The sequence below is a fragment of the Gorilla gorilla genome, chromosome 9, assembly GCF_029281585.2.
Source record: "Gorilla gorilla gorilla isolate KB3781 chromosome 9, NHGRI_mGorGor1-v2.1_pri, whole genome shotgun sequence".
In the NCBI taxonomy this organism is placed as follows: domain Eukaryota; kingdom Metazoa; phylum Chordata; class Mammalia; order Primates; family Hominidae; genus Gorilla; species Gorilla gorilla.
In genome coordinates this window covers 80,491,263-80,516,501 of record NC_073233.2, presented here as the reverse complement: position 1 = coordinate 80,516,501, position 25,239 = coordinate 80,491,263, and the positions used below count along the sequence as shown (strand labels likewise).

The 25,239-nt window shown below is 54.4% G+C and overlaps 1 protein-coding gene and 2 non-coding genes across 6 annotated transcripts in view; 2 read left to right on the top strand and 1 right to left on the bottom strand.

Annotated features, from left to right (window-relative positions):
• PDE2A (phosphodiesterase 2A) overlaps nucleotides 1–25,239 on the top strand; it is a 100,064-nt gene that overhangs the window by 46,641 nt on the left and 28,184 nt on the right. For all 4 annotated transcript variants that reach the window (XM_055356742.2, XM_063693356.1, XM_004051759.5 and 1 more), the window contains 2 exons: nucleotides 19,114–19,203; nucleotides 22,630–22,718. In XM_055356742.2, coding sequence (XP_055212717.1) covers nucleotides 19,114–19,203; nucleotides 22,630–22,718 — 179 coding nt within the window. The remainder of the gene's footprint in view (nucleotides 1–19,113; nucleotides 19,204–22,629; nucleotides 22,719–25,239) is intronic.
• Nucleotides 6,009–6,070, bottom strand: LOC115936350 (U7 small nuclear RNA). The gene has a single exon (XR_004071845.1). It is a non-coding gene; the product is annotated as a U7 small nuclear RNA (small nuclear RNA).
• On the top strand, nucleotides 12,714–12,825 carry MIR139 (microRNA mir-139). Its single transcript, NR_106319.1, has one exon. It is a non-coding gene; the product is annotated as a microRNA mir-139 (primary transcript).

Below are 25,239 nucleotides of genomic sequence, written 5' to 3'. Positions count from 1 at the left end.
AATGCCCTCTTTGTGATGGCTCTCAGGGCCCAGATGGCGGCTTGGGAGCCTTAGCTGGGATGGGGGCATGGGGAGAGGTGGACGTGGATGAGGGCACTGGCATCCACAATAAGTACTGAAATGCACTGCCCAGCACCGGCTCCTCTATTGCTGCCCTTGGGACAAAGACCACACCTCTTGGCAGGGCATTGCTGGCCTTGCCTGCTGGGTCCCCTCATGTCCCCTCGTGTTCCCTCATGCCCTGAGACAGCCAGCGCTACAGCCACATTGTTGTGTTCACTCCCAGCACACAGCAGCTCCCCCTGCCTCCCTGCCTTTGCTCACACTGACCACCTGTCTGGAATACCTTTCCTTTCTTTCTCCACCTACTCTCTTTTCAAGGCCCAGATGAAATGTCACCTCCTTTGTGACGTTCCTCAGACTGGTCCCTCTACCTCAGGCCGAGCCAGTCTCCTCCCTTCCCTGGGCACTCACAGTCCCCATTTCCCTGAGCCCACAGTTGGGAAACCTGTTACTCCACGGGGTGCTGTGGGTAGTGTATCCTTCCCCATGGGGTTGTAAACACCCAGGAGGCAGAGGCTGAGACTGAGTCTCCTTTGTCTCTCTTGGGCCCATGTGGTGCCTGGTATAGGCCTGGTATATGGTAGGTGCTCAATAAATACTTCTTGAATGAACAAGAGTGGCCGTGAGTAGGGCTGGAGTACTTCCAAGAAGGGGCACAGTTGGGTTGGGCGGTCTTGGAGACTTGGAGGAGGCAACCTTAGAACTTTGAAGGATGGAGAGGGTCAAGGGCACCAACCGAAGAAGCCAGAGACCAGCTAGGCAGTCAGAGAGGTCCATGAGGTCAGCTTCTGACAGCAGCAGCTAAGGACAACCAGGACCAGAACAGGACTGGGAACAAGCAGATAGAGGAGGCTGGAGCAAGGACTCAGCCCCAGAGGAGGCTGCAGGAGGTTGGCTCATGCTCAGAACCCGGCTCCAAAACACTCTGCCCATGAGTGCTGGGCTGAGGAAGGCTTGGTGCCAGAGTCAGGGTGAGGCTGAGGCCACCAGTGAATATGTGGGCCCAGCTGCGGGGGTAGCACTAGGCAGGGGCAGGAGCCAGGTTGGAGAGGGTATTGCCATTGCCGCTGCAGGTGGAGTAGGGCTTCGCTGGGGAAAGAGCAGCTTGTGGGAGAGTGTGGGCAGGAGTGGGAGGGGAGAAGGCTCCGAGTATACGAGCACAGCTTACCAGCAAGGAGCCCTGGGGTGAGGCTGGAGGGGCCGCGCTGTAGGCAGCACTTTTCAGGCCCTTATCTAACATTCTCAAGTGAGTGCTCGTAGCTGCCAGATGTGCTACTTCCTCCTGGATTCTGCACATCAGGAGCCAGTGGCCTCTACAATGCCCCATGGCCCCAAGGGAGTGGCTGCCAACAAGTTGGCCTTAGCATCTGGCATCCATGGGGGTCCTGAGGCCCTGCCATCTGTCTGTGCCCACCTGTCGGGCTGCACAGGCCCGGGGCGTGCAGGGACCTGGGACCAGGGAGGCGGTCTCAGCTGCCACTCTAGCCTGTCCCTCTGCCTGCCCATCCACTGTCCACACCCCTGGCTGACTGAGTAAAGAGAGAGATGGGCATCGCAGGTCCTGCCATCAAAGAAGCCTAGTCCAAAGGAGGAGGCATAAAGCACCGGGGACTTATACCCAGAGAAGACACACGCTGAGACCACGCCAGGCTCGCGGGCAAGGCCTAGGCCCAGGGAGGGCCAGCCTCGTCAAGGGCCTGGAGTTGAGACTCAGGGAAAGGCAGGAGCTGGCTTAGAGGCGCAGGCAGGTCCGAGGCAGTGCCCAGGCCAGATGCTGCGGCCCCGGGCTGAAGTTGCTCCAGCCGGCCCCACCCCCCACCGTCCTGCCTGGCCTTTGGCTGTAAACACTGAGAGAACAAGTTCCGTTTCCCGGGAAATATTTATCTCAGGCTGTGTGAAGAGCGTGTGCACTGGCCTCCGTGTGTCCTTCCTGCAGACTGGCTGGGGCAGGAGGAGAGGGAGCTTGGCAGTGCCCTTGTTGGGGGCAGTCTGTGGGGCTAGGAGGGAAGGGCGTGCCAGAGGCCCCTGCCTAGAGCCTGAATTTGAGTGCTGGCTGAGGGAGAGGTGGGAGCGGCTGGGAGAGAAGCCTGTTTTCTCCAAACCCCACAAATGCCCTCCGCCTCTCTCATGTTCCTTTCTTCTTCCTGGTCCATCCTGTCTCCTCCAGGTTCCGGCCTCCAGCCTGGTGTCCCCTCCTCAGGCTGCCTTTTCCTCCTCCTCCTCCCTGTTTCCTGGCTCTTAGCCGCTTCGTCTGGGAAGTCTTCCTCAACTTTAAACCCTCGAACCCTTGTCCTCTGCCCTCCATCTCCCACTCCTCAGGCTTTCAGCAGCTTCACGTGGAGCATTGGGCTGGTCCTGTCCACAGTTGTTCAGTTGCTGTAACAGCTTGTGCAGGCTGCCCTGGAGCCCTGTTCTGGGAAGCACAGGCCTGGGCACCCTGGGGCTGGGGCGAGGCCCGGAGCTGATCTCTGTCCATCCCAGTAGAACCAGCACCAGTGCAGACACATGGGGGATCCAGGTTGGTGGACCAGGGGAGGATGGAAAGTCCCATGGATCCAGCCGGAATGTTGGAGTGGGGAGGCAGAGGGCCCAGGGTTCCTGCTGGCCAGCCTCTGGGCTTAGGGGTGTGTATCCCAGACAGGCCAGGCCTGCCGGGGGCCCTGACAACAGGAAATCCTTGAAGGAACAAGCAGAGGCTGAGGACTCTGAGCACAACAACAGGAAACAGCCGTGACATGGGGCAACAGCCCTGGCGACTGTGCCCAGTTGGGGTGGGGACGAGGGGCCGAGCTTGTGGGACCCAGGGTGACGCCAAGAGGGACACTGAGACACTGTGGGACGGGGGCGTTCTGCACATGTGACACGGAGCTTATGACGTGTAATATCAAGTATGTGACCATGATCATAGGGTACTGTGTGGAGTGTGGGTGAGTCACTGAGTATGTGACACTGGGTGTGAGGCACTCCATAATAGCAGATGGGTACACAGTGGCTGTGCCACCAAATGTGTAACACTGTGTGATATTGATTGTGTGATGCTGACACTGAGTGTGTGACATTGCACATTGCCTGCTACCACGTGTGTGACACTGAAAGTGACAGTGAGCACATGGAGGGTGTGTCTCCATGAGAATCAAATACAGAAACGTGAGCAAATGACGCTACAGTAGCAGATATGGTCCTGAGTCTGTGGCTCGAGTGTCTGACACTGAATTGTGACATTGAGTGTGTCCCAAGCATATGATCTAGTGAGGCTGAGTGTGTAAACAAAGACATGACATGGAGTGATAGCAAGTGTGTGGAAGTGGGCGTGTGATGCTGTGTGATCTTGGGCCTGACATTACATGTGTGATGCTCTGTAATGGTTGTAACAGTATGCAATGTGCACATACAGTGCTGTGCAGGACACTCTCATGGGAAGGCACCGATGGGTTCAGGCGGGAAAGTAACACCGTCCAAAGGATGGTTTTAAAAGATTGCTCTGGCCGGATGCAGTGGCTCACACCTATAATCCCAGCACTTTGGGAGGCTGAGCTGGGTGGATCACCTGAGGTCAGGAGTTCAAGACCAGCCTGGTGAAACCCCATCTCTACTAAAAATACAAAAATTAGCCAGGCATGGTGACAGGCACCTGTAATCTCAGCTGCTCAGGAGGTTGAGACAGGAGAACCACTTGAACCTGGGGGGCAGAGGTTGCAGTGAGCCAAGATTGAGCCATTGCACTCCAGCCTGGGTGACGAGTAAAATACCATCTCAAAAAAAAAAAAAAAGAAAAAGAAAAAGATTGCTCAGGTTGCAGAATATGTATGTGTGCGAGTGTGCACGGTGCGTGGCAGGGGAGGGGAGATAAGTTAGGGGGAGGCAGAGAGGAGGTGGGTAGAGCAACTGGAGGCTCCTGCAGCTGCCCAGGCAGGAGATGGTGGTGCCTGTGTTAATGGAATGGCAGAAGAGTTAGAGATATGGAGCAACTTTGGAGATATTTGAAAGTAGAAATGACAGAACTTGCTGATAAATGAGAAGATGAGCGAGAGGGAAAACCAGAGAACAATTTCCAGGGTTCTGGCTTGAAGAACCAAGCGATGGATGGTGAAGATGTTTCTGAGATGGGCAAAGGCAAGGGGGAGGGTGAGCACTAGTGGGGTGGGAGGACAAGGAGGCAGAAATCGAGTGAGCTGTTTTGGATGTGTTAAGGGAAGCATCCAGGTGAAGGTGTACAGTGGGCAGCGGGGCCAGGCTAGGGATACATCTGGGAGTCGACAGGCATGGGGGGTTTGTTAAGGTCGTGGACCTGGCTGGGATAATGGAGAGAGGGAGCTTGGCAACAGAAGAGGTGGGGACTGAGGACCGAGCCTTAAACTCTGAATATTCCATTGTCTAGAGGTCGGGGAAGTGAGAAGGAACAGCAACGAGGCAGAGGAGGAGGGCCAGGGAGGCAGAGGAGACCAGGAGTGTGAAGCCAGAAGCCAAGGGAGGAAAGAGGCTCAAGTGGGAGGGAGGGTCGGTGTGTGGATGGTGCTGGCCCACAGGTAAGAGGGGAACTGGAAGATTGTGCTGTGCTGGGCACTGTGGGTGAGTCAGGCTAATGGGAGCCATTTCAGTGATGGGCTGGAGCCAGAAGTCAGACTGGCCTGTGTAGGATGGTGAGGGAGGTGAAGACGTTAGCCTGGAGAGCCCTTTGGAGACGTTGGGCTGTGAGGGCTGCAGAGAAGGACATGATCGCTGGAAAGGGAGATTACATTTTTTTATTATGGGTGATTCTAAGCAGACACAATACCAGAGAGAAGCATATAAGAAACTGCCATATACTCATCACCCCAGTTCAACAGTTGCTGGGATTTGGCCTCATTTCTTCCTCTCTTCCCCCCTATCTGTTCTTTCATTTTCCTTTGCTTAAGCTTAAAATTTTTAAAATTGTGGTAAAATATACATAACTTAAACTTTACCATCATAACCATTTCTAAGTGTACAGTTCAGTTGTGGTAGGTACATTCACACTGTTTTGCAACCAATCTCTGGAACTCTTTCATCTTCTCAAACTGAAACTCTGCACCTATTAAACGACAGCCCCCATCCTCCTCTGTCTCCAGCTCCTGGCACCCACCATTCTACTTTCTGTCTCTATGACTTGGACTACTCTAGATACCTCAAGTAATTGGAATAATGTAGTATCTGTCTTTTTGTGACTGGCTTTTAAGTTTACTTAGCATAACGTCCTCAAGTTTTACCCATGTTGCAGCATGCGACAGGATTTCCTTCCTTTTTATGGCCACGTAATATTCCAGTGTATGGACAGACCACATCCATCCAACACCAGACACTTGGGTTGCTTTCACAGTTTAGCTCTTGTGAATAACGCTGCTATGAACGTAAGTGTACAAATACCTCTTCAAGATCCTGCTTCCAATTCTTTCAGATGTATACCTAGAAGTACGCTTGCTGGATCACACAGTCATTCTACTTTTTGGTTTTTGAGGAACTGCCATACTGTTTTCTGTATCTTTTTACATTCCCACGGACAGTGTACAGGGGTTTCAGTTTCTCCACATCCTTGCCAACATGTGTTATTTTCTGTTCTTTATTTTATTTTATTTTTTAATGGTAGCCATCCTAATGGGTGTGGGGTGACATTTCATTGTGGTTTTGATTTGCATTTCCCTAATGATTAGTGAAGTTGAGCATCTTTTCGTGTGCTGGTTGGCCACTTGTATATCTTCTTTGGGAAAATGTTGATTCAAGTCGTTTGCCCATTTAAAACATTGGGTTGTTTGCTTTTTTGTTGTTATTGAATTGCAGGGGTTCTTTATATATTCCAGATATTACCTCTTTATCAGATAAAAGCTTTGCAAATATTTTTCTCCCATTTCATAGGTTGCCTCGCTGAAATATTTTAAAGCAAATCCCAGACATGATGTCATTTCACCAAAGGTAGACTTTTTTTTGGTGGGGGGAGCTTTCCGGTGAAGACTGAAAAACCTGCTAGACAAATTCTAAAATAGATGTGACTTTGGATTTTTGTTTTTTAAGGCTAGGAGGTCCTGGATGATGCTGAAATGTAACAGTGACACAGAGCCAGTGTGGAACTGTGTCTGATGCTGTGTGAGGGTGACATGGTGGCTTTGGGAACATGGGTGCAACACTGAAGATATAGGAGACTCCGAGTGAGGGTGACAGTGAGAGATCACTGTGTGTGTGGCCCTGTGACACCCAGTGACATGGGACAGTGGGATGCTGTGGACCCTGAAATGACTGTGTGTCACCGAGCAGGTGGGACCTGCTGTGTGAAGGCCTGTGTCAACCTGTGTCATCCTGGTTGATGAGTGTGACACAGTGCAGGACTCTGCATGGGAGTAAGAGGGACTGAAGCTGTGCTATAAGTGACCAGGCTGCATGTGATTCAAGTGGGCTCAGCCCCAGCTTCAGCTGCTGAGTATGGGAGGGAGCATGGACATTGTAGGGTAGATGAGGAGAAACATTGAATGGGGACAGAAATGGTGTCTGTGCCCAGAAGCGAGCTCCTCCCTTCTCTGAATACCCAGGAAGGCTTCCTGGAGGCAGGATGTGGGCACTTCAGCAGGATGTTGTAGGTGCTGATTAAGAGCAGGGCCTGTGGTGTCAGACAGCCCTGTCTAGGCTCTGACATTCAGCAGGTCATTTTATCTCTTGAGCCTCAATTTCCTCAAGTATAAAATGGGAGCTCTTAGGAGGATTGCATGAAGCAGTGCTCCAATGCATGCAGTCTCTGGCACTTGGTAAATACTCTATGGTCTCCTGGGGAGCAGCAACCTCAACACCTGCACCCCAGGTCCCCAAATAACAGGAGCACCAGTAGGAGCACAGTGAAGGTATGCTGAGTGAGGTGTCCTCTTACACCCACAGCCCTCCTCTCTCCCTCTCCCCCAGCTTCTGTCCCCTGCTCGGTGTTGTCAGCGATACCCCCTCCCGCCCACTCACTCCTGCCCCCTCCTCTCCCCTGCCGTCCTTACCACTGTCAGCCTCCAGCCCAGGCTCCTGCAGCCTCATTCAATTAGGCCAATGCAATTTGCTCAAGAAAAAGCCCCATAATTTGGTTAATCACACCAGTAGGGGATCTGGTCCCAGTCGGGTGGGTGAGGGTGGATAGGAGTCCATACCCACAGCTGAGGCACAGGTGTCAAAGTGCCTGTCTTTTGGGACCTTTACCCACTTCCTTGGGCTCCTTTCAGGAGCCAACAGAGTCCAAAGCTTGGGTCTTCTCAAACTCAACTACAGAGGCCTTGAAACAGGAGTCTGGACTTCCTGGGTTTGCTTGTATTCCTGGGAGGGTCCCTGCTACTCTCTGGGCCTCAGTCTCCCTTTCCAAAAATGGGAGTGGAATTGGGGGGTCTCAGAGGCCCCAGTTGGCCTAGCTCTGCATCCCAGCTCTTGTCAGTCCCCCTTGTGGCTTCTGAGGGGCCTTCTCCTGGGCCTTGGGGAGGGAGCACTGAGGGGTAGGTGGAGAGCACAGGGCCCCAGGGAAGTGAGGAGGGGTAAGTGTCCTCTGAGTCTCATCTGGAATGTGTCTACCCCAGTCCTATAATCAGAGACCCTCTAGTTCCAGGCTGCACACCTGAAGGTGGGGCAGGAAGAAAGGAAGCTGCCCTTTCTTGGTCACCTGCAAGGCCAAAGCCTCTTAACTGTGCAGGCTATACCTTGCACAGGAGCTCCAGGAGAGGTGGGGTGGTGCTGAAACGGAGCCCACTCTCCCTCACCAAGCCTTTCCCCTCAGGCCCGCATCTGCCCAGAGAATTGGGGTCCCTCCTTTCTAATGTGCACACAGGTGGCCCCAGCCCCCTGCTGGGAGTCAGCTTAGGCAAGGTTTGATGGCTCAGCTTAATCTTCTCAGCAGCTCTGGGGGAAGAGACCATTTTACGGATGAGGAACTGAGCCCAGGAAGGTCCAAAGACTTGTCCAGTACATGTGGTGTGTGGCAGGGCAGGCAGATGAGCCCGCATCTGAGGGAGGCGATGGGAGAAATGACAGGGGTGCACAGAGGAGGAGAATTAGACCCTCTCAGATTCCACCACTCTCAGCCACACGTTCACTCACTCATTTGGAGACAAGACTAACCACCAGCGCATTCACAGCCCCCCAGACAGCCACACACTCACTATACCACTGTCACATGGACATCAACGACCTGAATCACATATGCATAGATGCAGGCCCACATGGTCACTCCCACGTGCAGATGGCCAGTGCACACACATAGACACAGGGTACTCACACATGTTTACACTCTCACAACCCATGTGGGTTACAGATTCCTACAGAAACACAGACCTACATACTTTCACAAGGAAATTCTCCCAGTGACCCAGGGAACATAGTCTGCTATGATGATGTGATGGTCCGTAGGGGCTCGCCACTATGGACCATTAATGGGCAGGCTGCACACATGCTTAGGTCACCAGCAAAGCGGGAGTTCTGCACAGAGTGAGAGGAGAGGTCAGTTTTGATGAGTGTATCCAGAATTTTGCAATCAGAAAAACCACACAAAAACTATTTTAATTTTCATTTCCAAGATAAAATTTAGTTTGAATTGTATAGAGGGTCCGAGGGTCTGGTGGGAGGGCATCATCATCTTTTCAAGGCTTTGGGGTTCTAAGGGACCCACAGATTCACAACAGTCCCACAAGATATCCCAGGCTGACATATTTACCCAGCCCAGTGTGTGTGTGTGTGTGTGTGTGTGTGTGTGTGTGCGCGCACGCTGTGTGCATGCTCACGCTGGCTCCCAGATCCTCGGGATGTGAGGAAGGAAAGTAGGAGAGATTCCAGAGACTCCGGATGTTTGTTCTCTGGCTTCCTGGGCCCTCCAAAGGAAAATAACTCTGGATGCCAGCCTGCCTGCCTGGCGGGCTGGGTGGAGAGGTGGGCTGTTTTGGGAGGTGAGCTATGTTGGGAGGTGGGCTGTATGACAGCCTGCCTCAGCCCCTGTGGCCCCACTGACCGAGACCCTGTGTAATGAGGCAGAGTGACCAAGGCCCGTGGCCAGCGTCCCATGGGCTCGTAGGCCCATCGCCTCCCCTCTCTGGGGCTTGGCTCTCTCATCTGAAAAATGGAGGTGGGAAGGAGATAAGACTGGATGGGCTTTCTCCTGGAGACTGATTAGAGAGACAGAGACTCAGGCCCGGAGTCCAGAAAAGACAACCAAAGCTGGGGAGGGCACATGAAGGGGGGCAAAGAAGGTCTGGGTTCAGGGGAGTGCGTGGGGCCCCAGAGCCTGCCATGTCTCCGCCAACTCTCTCCCTCACTGGAGGAGGGCTCTGTGCCTTGGTGCCCCACCTGCCCAGGGCCCTGTGGCTCAGCCCCTTGCTTGCTCTGTGAGGGGGACGGGAGAAGGATGAAAGTCCCAGTGATAGGGGGAGGACAAGACCAGGGGAGAGGGATGGGGGTTTCTGGAGGGCCAGAGCAGGAAGAGCAGGAGAGAAGAGAGGACACCACAGTGCAGGAAATGGAGGAGCAAAGGCTGGGAGTGGGGAGGCTGGAGGGGTGCAGGGAATCAGACTGGGGCACTGCGAAGAGGCCTGAGGCCAGAGCAGGCAGCGCCTGGATGGAGGGAGCGAGCAGCCCTTCACCCTCAACCCCTTGATGAGGTAAGGTGACCGCGAGCCCTGCTCCAGGCTGTGTGCTGAGCACTTTGCTCGGAGCCTGTCACTCTGGAGGAGGGGAGGGGGTGTTCCCAGGAGCTATGACAGTCTTGTGCAAGGGAGGGACAGGGTCACATTTATGTTTAACAAAGCACTGCGCTGGGAGAGAGGAGCTGAGAGACCCCGGCCCTGGGAAGCATGGTGGCTGGGACCCCGGAGGGCAGGCGTGCCCCAGACGGACCCCACTCAGAAGATTGCTTATCCCAACCCCCCAAAGAGAAAGGCTATTTTTAGGAACAATAAAAGTGCTCACACATTCCTGCAGGGGCAGAGAGAGGGAAAGGGGGCAGGAGTCAGTGCAGAGGAAGAGGGTGGACCCCGCTCTTCTCCCAACTCTGCCTTGGTCTTCAGGGGCTTCTCCTCAGGGGCTTCCCCAGCCAACCCTGCCTCTCCAGCCTCCGCCTGTCCCTGGGGTTCCCTACCGGCTCTTATGTCTATCCCTCTGCTTCTGAATTGGTACTTGTTCTGTCCCTGTCTCTCTTTCTCATACTTCCACTTTCCCCCTCCCCCTGGGGTTTGGGGAACAGCTGGGATGGGCCAAGCTCTGTTGAGAGAGCCAAATACAGTCATAGGACAAAGCAGCGGGAGGCTGTGGGATACACACATGCCGCAGAGCACAGACAGAGAGAAGTGGCCAGGCACAGAGAGAGGCGGCCAAGCGCCCAGGGAGGCTGAGAGGCAGGGAGAAAACACGCTGGGACAGTCAGGGAGAGCCCCAGGGCAGGCATTACCGGCAGCCAGCCTCTGTGCCCTGCTCTCTGTCTTGTCCCTAAGAAGACCAGCATGGCTGGGCTTGCCTCCCGCCATCCACCCCTACCAGCCCACCCCAGGCCGGCCCTTCCTTCCCGCCCTCTGCAGGCCCACACTAACCCTAGGCCAGGCCGCCTCCTTCAGCATTTACCTCCCACACACAATGGGCACAGTGAGGAGATAAGAGACCCAGTCTCTGGCCTGGAGGCAGATACTCAGCCCTACCTGACATCTGAGAGGGCTCAGCCCATCCCCTGGCCAAGGCAGGTATTAGAGGGGCCCCAAAGACAAGCAGGACTCTGGGACAAGGTGTCCTAGTGTGGCCAAAGGGCTGGGCTGAAGCATGGGTCTCCTGGCTCCAGATGAGAGCCTGGGCAAATCCTTCTCTGCCTCCTCTGGCCTTAGTCTACCCCATCAAGCTGGGGATTGGACTACATGAGGCCTGAGGCCCTGTAGACCCTGGTCCCTGGGAATTCTCAGAAGGCCTGGGAGGGGGACAGGTGACCACGCAGGAAGGCTTCCTGGAGGAGGTGACCTCACTCATGAAAGAAGGTGATAGTGACAGTGCTCCTCTTGGGGAAGAGCCCTCCATCCTGACCTGCTGCCCCCACCCGGTCTGCACGTGGAGATGATCCTGAAGCACAAAGGGCCTCCCGGCCTGCAGAGGTGCCTGGGAGAGGTTGCCAAAGGCTCTCAGTAGGAGACACCCCATTCCTCAGGCTCCTTCTCTAAGACTGTAACTGTACCAGAATGGGGAGGCTTTGAGAGGTCTCAGCTATCTCCCCTGCCTAGATCCTTCCTCCACACCCCTCTTCTCCCTGATGGCATGTAGCCCTCACAGTACAGTAGTCCTGGGCACACAGGAGTTTACCCAGTCATTTACAGCTCAGCAAACACCTACCAACACCTATGAGGGGCTGGGTAATGCTGGAGACCCGGAGAGGGGCAGGACACAATCTCTGCCCTCCAAAAGCTCCCAGTCTGTTGTGGGAGCCAGACGGTAAAGGGTGGCACTGCATTGATGCACACAGTGCATGCCATGGTGGGGGAAAGGGGGGCTGTGGGAGCCCCAGGTGGGAGGGTCAGACTTGCCTGGAGAGAGAACAACAACAGACTCTCCCTGGAGGGGATCCAGAGAAGGGAGATCACTTCATTCATTCATTCGTCATTCATCCATCCACCCATTCAGTTATTCCTTTGGCCATCATTTCCTGAGGGATGTAAACTCTCTTCTGACACTGACCCAGCGGGACACTCAGTGTCCTCCTCCTCTCCTGCTTGAGCCACCATGCCTGCCTCTTGGAGGCTCCTGGACTTGGTTTGCTCAGCTCCCAACCCACCCTGAGGGGGTGAGGCTGAGGAGGGTGTACAGACATTCAGGGTCACCAAACTCAGAGCTGGAGGCCTGCCACCTCACCAGGGGCCTTTCTCAGGGCACAGGCTCCCTGGTGGCAGGGCCTTGGTCCTTGCTTGCACACCCTTGGGGACTAGGAGCCCCCTCATCCATCCTGCTCAGGCGCTCTTTTGTGGCGCGACTCTGATTCACAGTGTGCCCGAATCTGCCTCCTTGTGACTGCCGCGAGCTGCCTCGTGGGCCCCAGGCCAGAGGACAAGGATAGCTAGAATGCCAGGTGACCAGGATGACTGTGATGGCATGGAGAGGGGGATGCTGTGATGTGTTTGGGAGGAAGTTTGTGGCGTCCAGGAGAATGTGGGCAGCAGAAATGGGACCACTCTCGGTTCTTCCCTGTAGATGAAGCAGCTGAAGGTGGGAGGGGGTGGGAGGAGACCTGAGCTGGCTCTGCCCCGCTTGATCTGATGTCTGCCTTGCAGGGCCATCTTCCCCCTCCCCACACTCAGCTCCTGCCTCCCTCCCTCTACCCACTCTGACTGTTCCCTCCTTTCCTGACTCCAGACTCTGGGTGAGGGACTGAGGTGATTCCAGTGAGTCAGGCCCTCGGGGAACTGATCGTGCAGGCAACTCTTGCCTTCCTTCTCCTGTTCTTTCCCTCTTCCCATTCCTTCATCCACCCCCAAACCTAGCTCCTGATGGATCCAAGGGTACGGGGGACAACTGGGAGGTCATTTTGGAGGAGGCAGGAGCTGGAGTAGAAGCTGGGACTGGCTTGGGAAGGGCGAGAGGCCGGGGCGGAGCTGGTTGTGGGCGCTGGAAGGGAGGAGCCAACAGTGTGGGGTCAGGCTCCTATGGACGGGGACACCCTTGGGAGGCACCGGGACTGGCTCAGGTGTATTCTACAGTGCACGTGTCTCCAGTGTGGCTCGGAGGCTGGAGACGCGGCCCTGTTGGAGTAACAACTGAAGCCGGAGTCTGCGAAGGGTGGGCAGGAGGGTGGAGGGATGGGGGCATGGAGCGGGAGGGGGTAAGTAGAGGAGGGAGGGGAGGAAGAGAAAGAGCGGGGAGGAGGAAAGGTCTCTGGCAGGTCCCTCCTTTAAGACTGGGCACCTGCGCTGCGAGTGGCCCCGTCCATACTGCCTTGTTATCCATATCTCCCCACCACTAGTCTCGCTCTGTCCTTCCAGCCCCAGCCTCTCCCCTCCATTGGGACCTTCCCTGGGGCGTCCCCTCATTGGCTGTTCTCACCTGAGCAAGGCCCCTCCCCTCCAGTCCTTAGCCTCTTCACCGGTACAATGGGATGACCCAAACAGGCACCTCTTGGGCTTGTAGGAGGATCCAAGATAGTGTCAGTGGGTCTCGAGGTGTGGTCCCCCGACCAGCAGCATCAGTGTCATCTAGGAATGTTTGGAAACGCAAGTTCTTGGACCTCATCCCAGACCTACTGTATCAGAAACCCTGGGGGTGGGGCCAGCAATCTGCACTTTAACAAGCACTCTGGGTGGTTCTGGTGCACATGAAAATTGGGGAACGCCTGGTGGAAACCTCTAGCCACATGAGGTGCTTGGGAAACGCAGCTTCCCTCCCCAAAGCCTGATGCCTCACTCAAGCATGACACTGACAGTTGGGCTAGTTCAGCTGCGTTCTGGGTCTCTGTCTTGCCTCCTCCTTCAGACTAAGCCTCCCAAGAGTTGCCAAGCCTCTTTCCTCTACTCTCCTCACCCTGATCCAGCTCAGCCTCATTGAGAGCAGTCTGGGGCTACAAGATCTTCGCACTCACAGGCAGTTCCTCTTTGCACATCCAAGGCACCAGTGTCTTTGAGAGGTGGCTCCTTGGCCAGGTGGCAGGCGTGGGTGTGTGGGGAGGAAGGAGGAGGAACCGCCTTGTTCTGCTTTCTTGTCTCTGACTCTGCAGGCTGGGGGTGCTGTGAGGCTGCGAGGAGGCATAGAGTCAGCTTGGGTGCTGGGCTGAGGCCAGGGGCCGAGGCTCAGCTGAAGCGGGCTTCTCTGGTCTGAGCCTACAGGATGCCTCCTTTGGGGCAGTTCTGCCAGTCACCCTGACTGGGCGGCTGTGGTTGCTAGTGCCAGACCCATGCTAGGCACAGAGGTCGATACGTTCTCCTGTGCTCTTGAAGGGCCCTGTCCTCTGGGAAGATAAGAGGCTGTGTATATTGTCCACTGGAACAAGAGGCAGGAAGCAAAAGAGGCGTAGATGACACTTGCCTGGCACCCCCTGTTTCCCCTCTAGCTGCCTTCCTGGGTTTCCCATTCTGTGGGCGCTTCTCTTGAGTTAGGTGCTTTCTCCCAGTGTTCTCAAGGTGACTATTTGGAGGTTTGTGGGAGGAGTGGGCTGGAGACACAGGAGTAGGTGGGGGCAGGAAGTATGCAGGAGAGAGATGGAGAGTGGGAGGAGAAGCTATGAGAGGAAGAGAGGACGCGGAGGTGGGAAAAGACGTCAAGACTCCTGGAGAGGAACAGGAGTGCAGCCTGGGACAGAGGTGGACGTCGGCCGAGGGAGGCAGGGAGGAAGGCAGGGAGGTCCACCCGAAAGGAAGGGAAGGGATGATGGACAGAGAATGAGAGGGCTGCGAGGTCCTGGGTGATCTAGAAGGACCCTTCCCTTTAGAGAAGGGGACACCAAGGCCCAGAGAGAGAGGAGGGCTCACAGAGGACCTAACACAAGCAGAGTTGCATGAATCAGTGTGAACGGACAGTCCCAAGAGCACAGCCGGACCTTGGGAGGTACTTGACTCTTGAGTTTGATGTTATTGCCTTCCTGTAGGCCAGTGTGAGGGGCACTGTGAGGCTTCCTTCCAGAGAAGGAGGCATGGAGCCAGTGCTGGGCAGTGGGGTGAGCCATAGGAGGACCTGTGGAGATGGGGAAAGGCATAGAGACTCATGGAGATGAAACAGGAAAGATCTTATGGCAGCGACCCCAACCCTCAGGAAGGGCATTGGTCTTGTGCTTGTGGCTCCAAAGGGGATAAGACCAAGGTCTCTGGTTTCATAGAATCTTAGGCTTTAAGAAGGAGTTAGAAGTAATTTAGTCCAGACCCTCTCCTCTCCCCAGATAAGTGCAGAAATGCAGATCTAGCCCATGGCTGAGCCCCAACCCTGGCTTCAGAGGAGGCCTGACTCAGAACAGGCTCCCCTTTCTTGGTACCTGGGGTGAATGAAAGATAAGTCCTTGGTAATGGTGCTGTCTGTGGTGCTGACTGGCCCTACCTTGGACTACAGAGCTGCAGGTGGAGCTGGGGAGAGTAGAAAGGCTCCATCTATCCATCTACCCACCCACCCGGCCACCCATCTACCTATCCACCCACCATCCACCCACCCATCCATCCACCATCCCTCTATCTACCCCCAACCCATCCTGCACCCATTCATCTATCCACCCACCCACTCATCCATCCAGCCTCATTGAATTAAACCACAAAACCATAGAACTATATGCTGCAGAGCTAGAAAGATCCATTTTTTAGTAATGACAAAACTGAGGCTCAGAAGAGGAAAGGTGTTGCTTAAGGCCACACAGAACTTCTGTAGTCAGTCTGGGACAGGATTGGAAATTGCGGCTCGTTTCTACACACCACAAGTTCTCCTCTGTGGTCTGGGAAATTGCCTGGTTTTTATGCTGATATCTATACTGATATTTGTTCCAAAAAGCTGTGAAGGCAGGAAATGTGACCTCCTTCACCCCATCCCGAGCCTGAGTTCTGTGTGTGTGTTTGTGTGTGTGTGTGTGTGGATGTGATGTGCATGTCTAAGTGCAACCTTGTGTATGCATTGAATATATGATTGCCTTTTGATCTGTCTGTGTGCGTGTTTGTGTGAGAGCCTGTGCATATACGTATGAGTAGAGGCGTGTGCATGGCAATATGTATTTGTGTGGCATGTGTAGATAGGCACGTGAGCAGGTAAGGCTGTGTCTGTATTTTTCCTTTCCTCTTCCTTTTAAGATCGAAGCCCCCTGACTTGAGCCTTGCTCCCCATCTGTGCCTCCAATTCAGGAATCTCCCTGCTTCCCATTATCAGCTGCTCCCCACTGATTCTCTCCTTCCTTCACTGAAGCAGCAACTCTCCCCTCTGAGCCCACACCTCATGGGCTTTGCAATTTAAGCTATTTCCTCCCCTGAGTTGGTGCAATGGGGGTGAAGTTGCTTGGAGATCTGAGGAAGATTCATGGAGGAGATGGCGTTTGAGCAAGCCTTGAAGGCCCCTTTGAGTGCCAGATCTGAAGTGGCCCTTCCCAGCTGCAGTTCCTGCACCCAACACCCTCCATTCCTGGGGCATGCTGGGCAGGACCAGGAGGTGGATTGACAGAAGGATGCCCACAAAGAGCCTTGGGCTTCATCAGTCACATTACCATCCAGTCCACTCTGGCACAGATGGGAAGCCCTTCCCTGCTGCTGCCCCAACTCTCCCCAACTTTCCTTTCCTGCTCTCCTTATTGCTATTATCGTGCCCATGGCCTGAAAAGTCACAGAAAACTGAACAATCAGAGCAAAGGTCAGGCAGGCACCCACCAATTCCAGTAAAGGACAGTTGAGGGCATTCCCCAATTGAAGCAAAGGGCAGGTTGAGGAGTCCACCAATCAGAATAAAGGACAGACTGTTCTTTCTGAGCACCCTAGGGTGGGAGCTGGGGATCGGGTGCTGAGCAGGAACCAGACAGGGCTAGAGATCCAGAGGTTTGGGTTCTGGACCTGGCTCTGCTCCGACTGGCTGGCTGACCACAGGTTGATCATTGCTTCTCATTGAACCTCAGCTTCCTCATCGGTCAAATAGGGAGACTTAGCTCTCTGAAGGCTGTGGCTTTGAAGAATTTCTCCCCCTGTATCAGGCTCACTCTGTCACCTGGGTCTCTCTTCCCCAAGTCCACATCACATACATCAGACTCCACGAAGGGCAGGGCCTCTCAGGAGTCAGCTTGTGGGCTCCTCTGCCTCCAAGAAGGAATAGACACAAACCAACACCACCTTCTGTGCTGTCCTTAGAGCCCCGGTCTGGGGAGCGTGCATCTGGAAGACTTTATCTTGGGAGTACTGGGGGCATCACCTCTTCCTCCCCTTTTTAGTCTTCAGAATTGACCTTGGAAGGCCATAATAACCTGTGTGTATTGTGCACAGGTATCACTCAAGCTCTTGCCCTGTGAATCTTTAAGGAACTGTACCAGTGAGAACGTGTGTGTGTGTGTGCGCACATGGATGGTGTCTGAAGGCCTGCTGGGATGTCTGCGAGGACGTGGGATCTGTGGCTGTGTGGTGCTGAAGTTGTCTGTGCTGTGATGAGGAGTGCCTAAGGGTCAAAAGACAAGTGATCCAATTTGGGTATTGTGTTGTCTGGAATAAGTAGCTTCTGATGTCTGAGGGCAGACATCTTCCCATGACCAAGATATGTGTCTTCATCCTTGAGCAGTGGGAGGGACCAAGGAAGCCTAGGTGTTGGGGAAAGCGATGCTGAGTAAGCATCTGGGGAGAAGGCCCACTACTGCCCTCCTCCTGGGAACACAGGATTGGGTGGGGGAAGGGGAGGAAACTGCAGCCAAGAAGACCCAGGAGTGAAATTTGGAGCTGAAGCCTGGACGCAAGGCTTCATTGAGAGCCCAGCGTGGAACTTTCTGGCAAATAGGCATTCAGCCCACTCTTGCGCACCCTTGAGGATGGGAAGCTCACTTCCTCCCTCTCTCCTGGTGACCTGTGGCATGCCTTTGTAGCATGGCCCTACTTGGAAGAAGGTCCTTCATCCCACTAGACCAAGGCCAGCCTCCTGTGAAATCCTATGGTTCCCCAGGCTGTCCATGGGGCCACAGAGTTCAGATCCCCCATCTAGGAGGGTCTGAGAGATTGGAGTTGGAGACTGATAACCCTGGGTCTCCTCTGCTTTAGATGAGGCATCCCTGGGTTATCCAGTCTTAGTCACATGCAAAACTTGGTTTCCAATTCCCTCGTTTCATAGGTCGCCTCCTCTGGATGAGTGTCATCTTGTCAGCCCCTGGGACACAATGAACAGGGGATGGTCTAACTAGACTACAAAAGTTGGGGAACTGTCATCTTCCCAATTGGGTTAACAGACCTCTATTAATATCGTCTGCAGTTTGAGCATTTTTATTTCTTGCCAGTCGTGCTTACACTGTGGGCTCATGCTGAACTGTGGTCTTTTAAGACCCTCAACCTCATATCATGTTCACATAAATGGGGACCCAGCCATGTCTCCTTCATCTTGCAGTTAATCACTTTGCTTTCCGAACACAGACCCAACCTTCCACTGGGAAGACATCTGAAAGGACTTCCAAGGGCTTGCGGGAGGGCATGGCTGGTGGCTGGTATGAGTCACGATCTTGCCTTGGCCCTCGTTTCCTTTGTTCTGTTACCTTTCTCTTTGATCCCCATGGCTCTGGCCAAGTTAATAGAGCGAGAAGCAGGGACTTTTGTCTCCATTCCGGCTCTGCAAGGACGAGTTCTGTTCCTGGGATGGGAAGGCTGTGAGGCAGTCAAGGCTGACGTCTCCTTCTCCTCCTATAGTTGCCAGGGGTGGCCCAACTGTTCTCTCACCTTATGGGTTATGCACCCCATAGGCTCTTGCAACTCTCAACCCAGCCCCTCACTAGGCTGGAAAATGAGACTAGGTGAGACCACCTTCCTTCTGGGGAAAGTGAGTGGGACCCAGCTTCAGCGAATATTCAGCTGAGCATCTACTCTGTGTTGGGCATTCTGTGAGGCACTTTTAGGGCTCTGATTCATTTTTATTTTCATTTTTAAGGGCTCAATTTCATTTTATCTTCATGTCAGCCTGTAGGGGGCAATAGCCCCAGCTGCTTCCAACTTACAGATAGGAGACTGAGGCTCAGTGACTCAACCAAGACACTCACTGCTCATACATAGTGGAGCTGGGATTCAAATTTGGGTGTTTTTTTGTTTGCTTGTTTTGTTTTAATTTGGAGCCTTGTGGTTTCCCTACTAGGCCGGAATTGTCCTCGATTAGAGAACAAGAGACTTGGGGTCTAGGCCAGGCTTGACCTGTTGACTCACTATGAGGCCTTTGCTAAGTCCCTGGCCTTCTCTGAGCCTCAGTTTCCCCACCTGTAAGATGAGGGTACTTGGACATTCTGTGGCCTTAAGACTGTTTGATTTTGAGATCCTAAGATCCTGGGATTCCTGTGCCTGAAAGACTCGGGCTCTGGACTAAGCTGGGGGGTTTTGCTCACAGTCCTTTGGGCAGATGGGGCTGCCCTGGCCTGCCTGGCAAAGCCCCTCACTGCCCTCTCCTCTCTTCCAGGACGCCTTGCTGAGTCTGGGCTCTGTCATCGACATTTCAGGCCTGCAACGTGCTGTCAAGGAGGCCCTGTCAGCTGTGCTCCCCCAAGTGGTAGGTGCCCGCCCTTGCCCCACGCTTCCCACCCCACCCCCGAAGCCTTTGACCAGCTCTACGCTGTACCTCACTCAGGGCCAAGGAGGAAGGAAGAGGCAGGGTCCCTGCCCAGAGGACTTTCATGGGGAAGTGAAGGGTCTGGATGGGTGTTCTGAGACAGCTTTCTGGAGGAGGAAGCCTGAAGCTAAGCATCAAGGAATGAACTTGCATAGGAATCCTGCAGTGGCTGAGCCAGAAGGGGCCTTAGAGGTTAAGTGGAAAAGCTGTGTCTCAGATAATGAAAGGGATTCACCTAGGATAACAGGACGTGGTGGAGCCAGCTGGGTTTTGGAATACATGCAGCAGGAGAAGTTGAGGGTAGACATGTAGAAGAACTTCCTGGAAGCCAGGTCTGGGAGGTACTAGAATAGGGCTCAGCTTTGATGAATAGACATGCATTGGGTTAAAGTGCCCTGCCTGGAGATGGGAGGCTGGAAAAATGGCCTCTAGCAGCCTTTTAGCAACTTTCTTTCTGTGCCATCCCAATACCGTGGATGAGTTGCAGGTTTGGGGTGATCATGGTTGCCTGAGCCCAGAGTGCCTTACTGGGGAGATTGTGCCCCTCATCATCTGTTCCAGGCCACTCCCCTACCTGGCTTCAATGGCCACTGTTCATCCCTTAGGCAGGAGGATGGGTAAACCGGCCCTTGAGGCCCAAAGTAGCAGGGTGTTAGTTGCACCAGAAAGAGGGAAGCAGGGGACGTTTGAAGCCTGGAGAAGGGAGTCCGATCCAGCCTAAGGGGCATGGAAGACTTCCTGGAGGAGGAGATGCCCTAACTGAGTCCTGATAGCCTTGAATGTCCTCTTCCCTACTCTAAACCCGGCCAAGGGCAGCCTCTGCTCCAGGAAATATGGCCAACTCAGAATGTGACCTTCCCATCCCTCCAGAGCCCATTGTCCCTGAATCTGCTTGATGGATGAACCACCGGAGGCCCAGAGAGAGAGGGCACTTGTCCCAAGGTCACACAGCATGACAGGGATAAATGGGACTTGGTATCTAAGCAGCCCCATTCCCTCTCCTCAGCTCTGCCTTCCCCAAACCTCCTAGAAGTTCAGAGCCCAGGAGGAGGGCTAATGAGTGAGCTTTATTGAGTGTGAAATTGGTAGGAAGTGGGTGGTGTGTTGGCGCCCAAAAATAAATCCTCCCGGAGAAGGATGGGACTAAGGCAACATCTGGCCTGGGGTGGAGGCACATCTGGAAAGGGAGGGTGGTGGAAACTGGCAGGTCGGTTTCTGTAGGGCTGCCCCGAGAGCCTCTGTGGCCACTGAGGCTGCCCTAGGGCGGGAGGAGGAAGTGACTGGCTCTGTTTCACAGGCAGGGTGCCCTGGCGGCTGTGCCAGCCTAGATGCTCTGCAACAGATTAATTGTCTCCCCAAAGCTGGGGGCTGGGATGAAAGCTGTGGTCCAGGTTCCTGGGACAGTGGGAAATGTCAGCCCTGGCCCACCCAAGAGCCCTATAGGAGCTAGGGAAGCCCTGACTTTCGGGAGTCCTGGCTTGATTGCACGGAGGGGCTCAGCCCCCAGTGAGGTAAGGGAGCTGAGGTCTGCTCTGCTGCCCCCAGGGAGGGAAGCAGAGATGGGGAGGGGACCCCCGCCCAGGGAGGAGAGCTGCTGGCACCTGGCTTCCTCATCAGCACCCATTGTGGCAGGCAGCCCCGAATGCAGATGGTGCTGATGTGTCTGAAATGGTTCCCTCCTTCTCTCCAATAGACTCAGCTAATTTTAACCCAGAGGGCTGAGAGTAAGGGGGTGGGAGACATACGGACATGCGGAAGTGAAGCGAGAATCTGTCTCCCTCTGCCCCCATGGATTACCCACCCGTCCCTCTGCCTGGGCAGGACTTTCTGTGTAACCCCGGCTGGTCTCTTAACCTCTTTGGGCCAAATAACTCAGGCCCCTCCCAGGCTGCTGGAAGAGATGGATGACAAGGAGGCTAGATATAGCCTAAGAGTGGGCGGCCTCCTTCCCACTGAATTCTTTATCCCTGAACATCCCACTTAGGTTTCCTTCCAGCCAAACAATAGGGTGTCTGCCCCTCTCACTCCCTTCAGGCCTTATCATTCCCACCCCATGCCACACCCACCACTGAACCTGGCTCAATGTCTCTGGAAGTAGTGACCAGGCATCTCCTGTGGTGGGGGCTGGCTGGCAACAGCTGATGACAAGAAGAGTGGCTGGCAGGATTGTGGACTCTCTCAGAGTCATGGAAGGCAACTGCTTCTTCTGGGAAGGATTCCACACTTACTGAGGGTGGGCCTTCAACACGTAGCTCCACTGTCAGCTCCTCCCAAAGCCCTCCAGGATACCCTCAGCTGGGAGGCAAGCCCTTCTCCATCCTCCTGCGGAGAAAACAGCAGAGTTGTGGACAAGGCTGCGTCGCATGGGGGTTGGTCAGGGATCCCGAAGGGTTGCCAGTTCTGCTTGGAAGGAATGTGGATTTTTGCCTGTAGGTCAGTGAGGGCAACTACTTCTGCCAAGACATGGCCTGGAACTGAGGCCAGAGCTGCTCTGGGCCCTTGGGGAGGGAGGATTAAAGAGCAAGAGCTTTGATCTCCCTCTGAGGAGTAATCGGTCCAAAATACAAATCTGCTCACGTCTCCCTGCGCACGTCCTGCCCTGCCCCAGTTCTGTTTGTAAGCCCATCCCACTCAGCCCTACTGACCTTGGGCCCAGCCCCATGCCCCTTCCTTCACTGTCTGTTCCTAAATGCTCCATGCTTTATACACCTCTGGACCTACCTGTGTACCTGCTATAAGGCCTGGGAGCCCGTTCTGCACCCTGCCCACTCCCTGAATGTGTCTAATTCCCACTCAGTGACAGCTGAAAGGTCACTTCCTCCAGGAAGCCCTCTCCAGCCCCACCGGAGGATGGTGCAGTGCCCTGCTCTGTGCTCCTCCCCTGGCTGGGGTTATGGGTGTGTGGTTTCTTGTAGAGGTGAAGGAGGGATGCTTCCTAGAGCATTCTGAGCCCCATCCCTGGTACAGCTCAGAGTGGATGCTCAGTTATTGTTTGCTGAATGCCCGAGGCTGGAGTCAGGCCGGGAAATATCCCAGGTGGGAGGTGATTTGTCTGCACCCTCAGTCCTTCAAACTCTTTACCTGGCACATTGGGTTTTGGGTGGTAAAGAAAGTCATAGGTTCATGAATCATTGCCTGCTTAGAATTCCTTCCAAGAGGAGAGGACGAGGTGCTTATTAGTTCACCGGGTGTTTTGCTGCCCTGGCTGCATCTTAGAATCACCTGGAGAGAAAAACAAACAGATCGTTGCCAGAGCTCCACTCCCACAGGTTCCATGACCTTGCCCCACAGACCCCTGTGTACAGGCTGGGACTGGGCAGCTGGGAGGGCCTCTCCACAGGGTCTCATAAGTACCTTCTGTCCTAGGAAACTGTCTACACCTACCTACTGGATGGTGAGTCCCAGCTGGTGTGTGAGGACCCCCCACATGAGCTGCCCCAGGAGGGGAAAGTCCGGTGAGCCATTCTCTGCACCCCCATTGCCCTCTTGCATGGCCAAGGATTCTCAGGGCTGAGGCACCATCCAAGGTCATCTGGTCTGACCCTCCCCTTCCAACCTTGATCCCGGCCTCCCTGCCAGGTGGGATTCCTTGGCCAGGTTGCTGACTCCAGCACAGAAGGGCAGAAGCAATGTCTTCTCTTTGTTGGGGAAATGGATAAGCACAGAGAAAGTACCAAGTGATGGCAAATTTTCTCCTTCTAATTGCTTCTAAATGGCTGCAGCCTCCTCAGAGCAGAGTCTCAGAACATCGGGGCTATGGGGTGTATCAGTTAGAACACTGGCATGCTGTGAGAACTACTGCGAGGCTGGACCTGGAATCCCAGCATGCTGGGCCTGCAGGAGCTCACAGTGCCAATTCCTTGCATCTGAGAACAGGGAGATCACAGGCAGCGTCCTGCTGAGGGTTCTGGAGCCCCACTGCCTGGGTTCAAATCTCAGCTCCCTGTTTACTAGCTGTGTAACCTTGGGCAAATGACACAACCTCTCTGTGCCTCAGTTTTGTTTATGAAATGGTGATAATAATGGTACTTATAGGATTGTGGGGAGGATTAAATGTGTCACATATGTAAAGCATTTAAATCAGGCCTGATCCATGGTGAGGGCTGTCTGTTGGGGATTACCATTGTGAGAGAATGCTGGAATCACTGACTTCAGGATCATGGGATCAGTGCACTTGGCCCCCTGATACCTTGATGCCCATTTAATTCAGCCTCCTCATCTTCCAGATGGGTGGATATCATGAGACATGACCAAGGCCACATGCCAGGTATGAGGCAGAGCCAGGCCTAGGACTCAGGTCTTCTGACTCCTGGCTGTTTAGGGGACAGTGAGAGGAAGTGGAACTTATCAGATGAGAAAACGTTGGGGGCAGGCATGCTGCTGGGAGGAGGCAGGCTCTGAAGGATGTGGCCATTGCCTGCTAAGCACTGAATGCAGGGCCATTGTGGGGCCCAGGGAGCACTGGGCAGGAGCTGAGGGCAGAGTGGGCACCAGTGGGGGTGTCCCAAGAAGGCAGCTCTCTACCCCTGTGAGGAGGGCTTTTCCAGCAGGCCAGGTGGTCCAGGGATGTGGCTTTTTCAGGTAGCAGCTGAGCCTGGCAAGCCACTCACCTTTCACAGGGACCATGGAAATAATTCCTGTTTGAGGATGCTGGACTCATGGTCCTGAGGCCCCTCCTTGTGCTGGAAACCCTGGTTTCTAGGATGCTGGTCTCTCCCCAGCCCTTTCCCATGGAAGGAGTTGGTTCTGCTCTGATAGCCACCTTCCCATTTCCTATTCTCCCACTGAGCTCCTTTCACCTTCCCCTAACAACTTCTCCGTCAAGGAGCGTGGGAACAAAGCCACTACCACCTCTCTCTAGCCTTTGTGTCCCATCTGTAAGAGGATGGTCTGAAAGGTCTTTAGAACCTTAAGAGGAAAAATGTGGTCCTGTCCCCCTTTCTCCTCTAATTCCAAAGAACTTCGCTCTCCTCCAGCATCCCCCACCTCTAATTCTGAAGAACTTTGCTTCATATAAGCTCCACTCCTCCAGGAAAGCTCATCGGAGCAGCCTGGGAGGCCTTCCTGGGAGGGATGCAGGAAAACAGGCTCAGGAGGCAGCGGGGAGCAGCCTGCAGGTTTGCTTCGCCCCTAGGAGCCACACATGCTCCCCTCAGCTGTCTGGGCATGTGGAGTGGGTGCATATCTGCGGTCCAGGCATCTTTGAGAGGGCTCAGATCCTTGGCATCAGCTGCCCTTTCAACATCCTCCTTCCAACTACTTCAGACTCAGTAAGGCCTTTGGAAAAAATACAAAAAAAAAGCAATTAAAGTGAATATTCAAATCCAATTATCCCAGAGCTCAGTGGAGATGGGGAGGCGAGTGCCTGCTGGTAGACAGGGGCTGAAGATTCCAGGAGGAGGGCCAGGGGATGAGAAGGCAAGAGAGTGAGGGCAGCGAGGACCTCCCAGGGGACATACCCATCATCAGGACACACCCGTCATCATCCCCAAACAGGAATTCTTTCCATGGCCCCTGTGAAAGGTGAGTGGCTTGCCAGGCTCAGCTGCTACCTGAAAAAGGATTGGGGTGAAGGCCCAGGCCCAGTGCTCTCTCTGGTATCTGAGCTCTGCTTGCCCACCTTTGTGCCTGGTGTCTGGTGGTGAGCCCATCTCCACAGTTAGGGCAGAGAGGCCCCAGGGTTGGCTGGGCCCTGCTCGCAGGAGCTCCCAGCAGGATGGGGACTTGAGACCCGGGTGTATGGACGAGGGAAGAGCACTGGAATGGGATTCAGACAGGTCTGGATTCTAGCTCGGCCCCCTCCCTGTCTGTCTGCTTTCCTACCTGAGGCCCGGTCTATTGGCTTAATGGGGTAACAGGTGCCAAGTGCTTGGCACAGTGCCCAGCACACAGTAGGAGCTCAGTGATTGCTACTTGCACTCCCAAGTCCCAACCAATGATTAGCCTTGAGTGACCTTGAGAAAACGACTTCCCTTC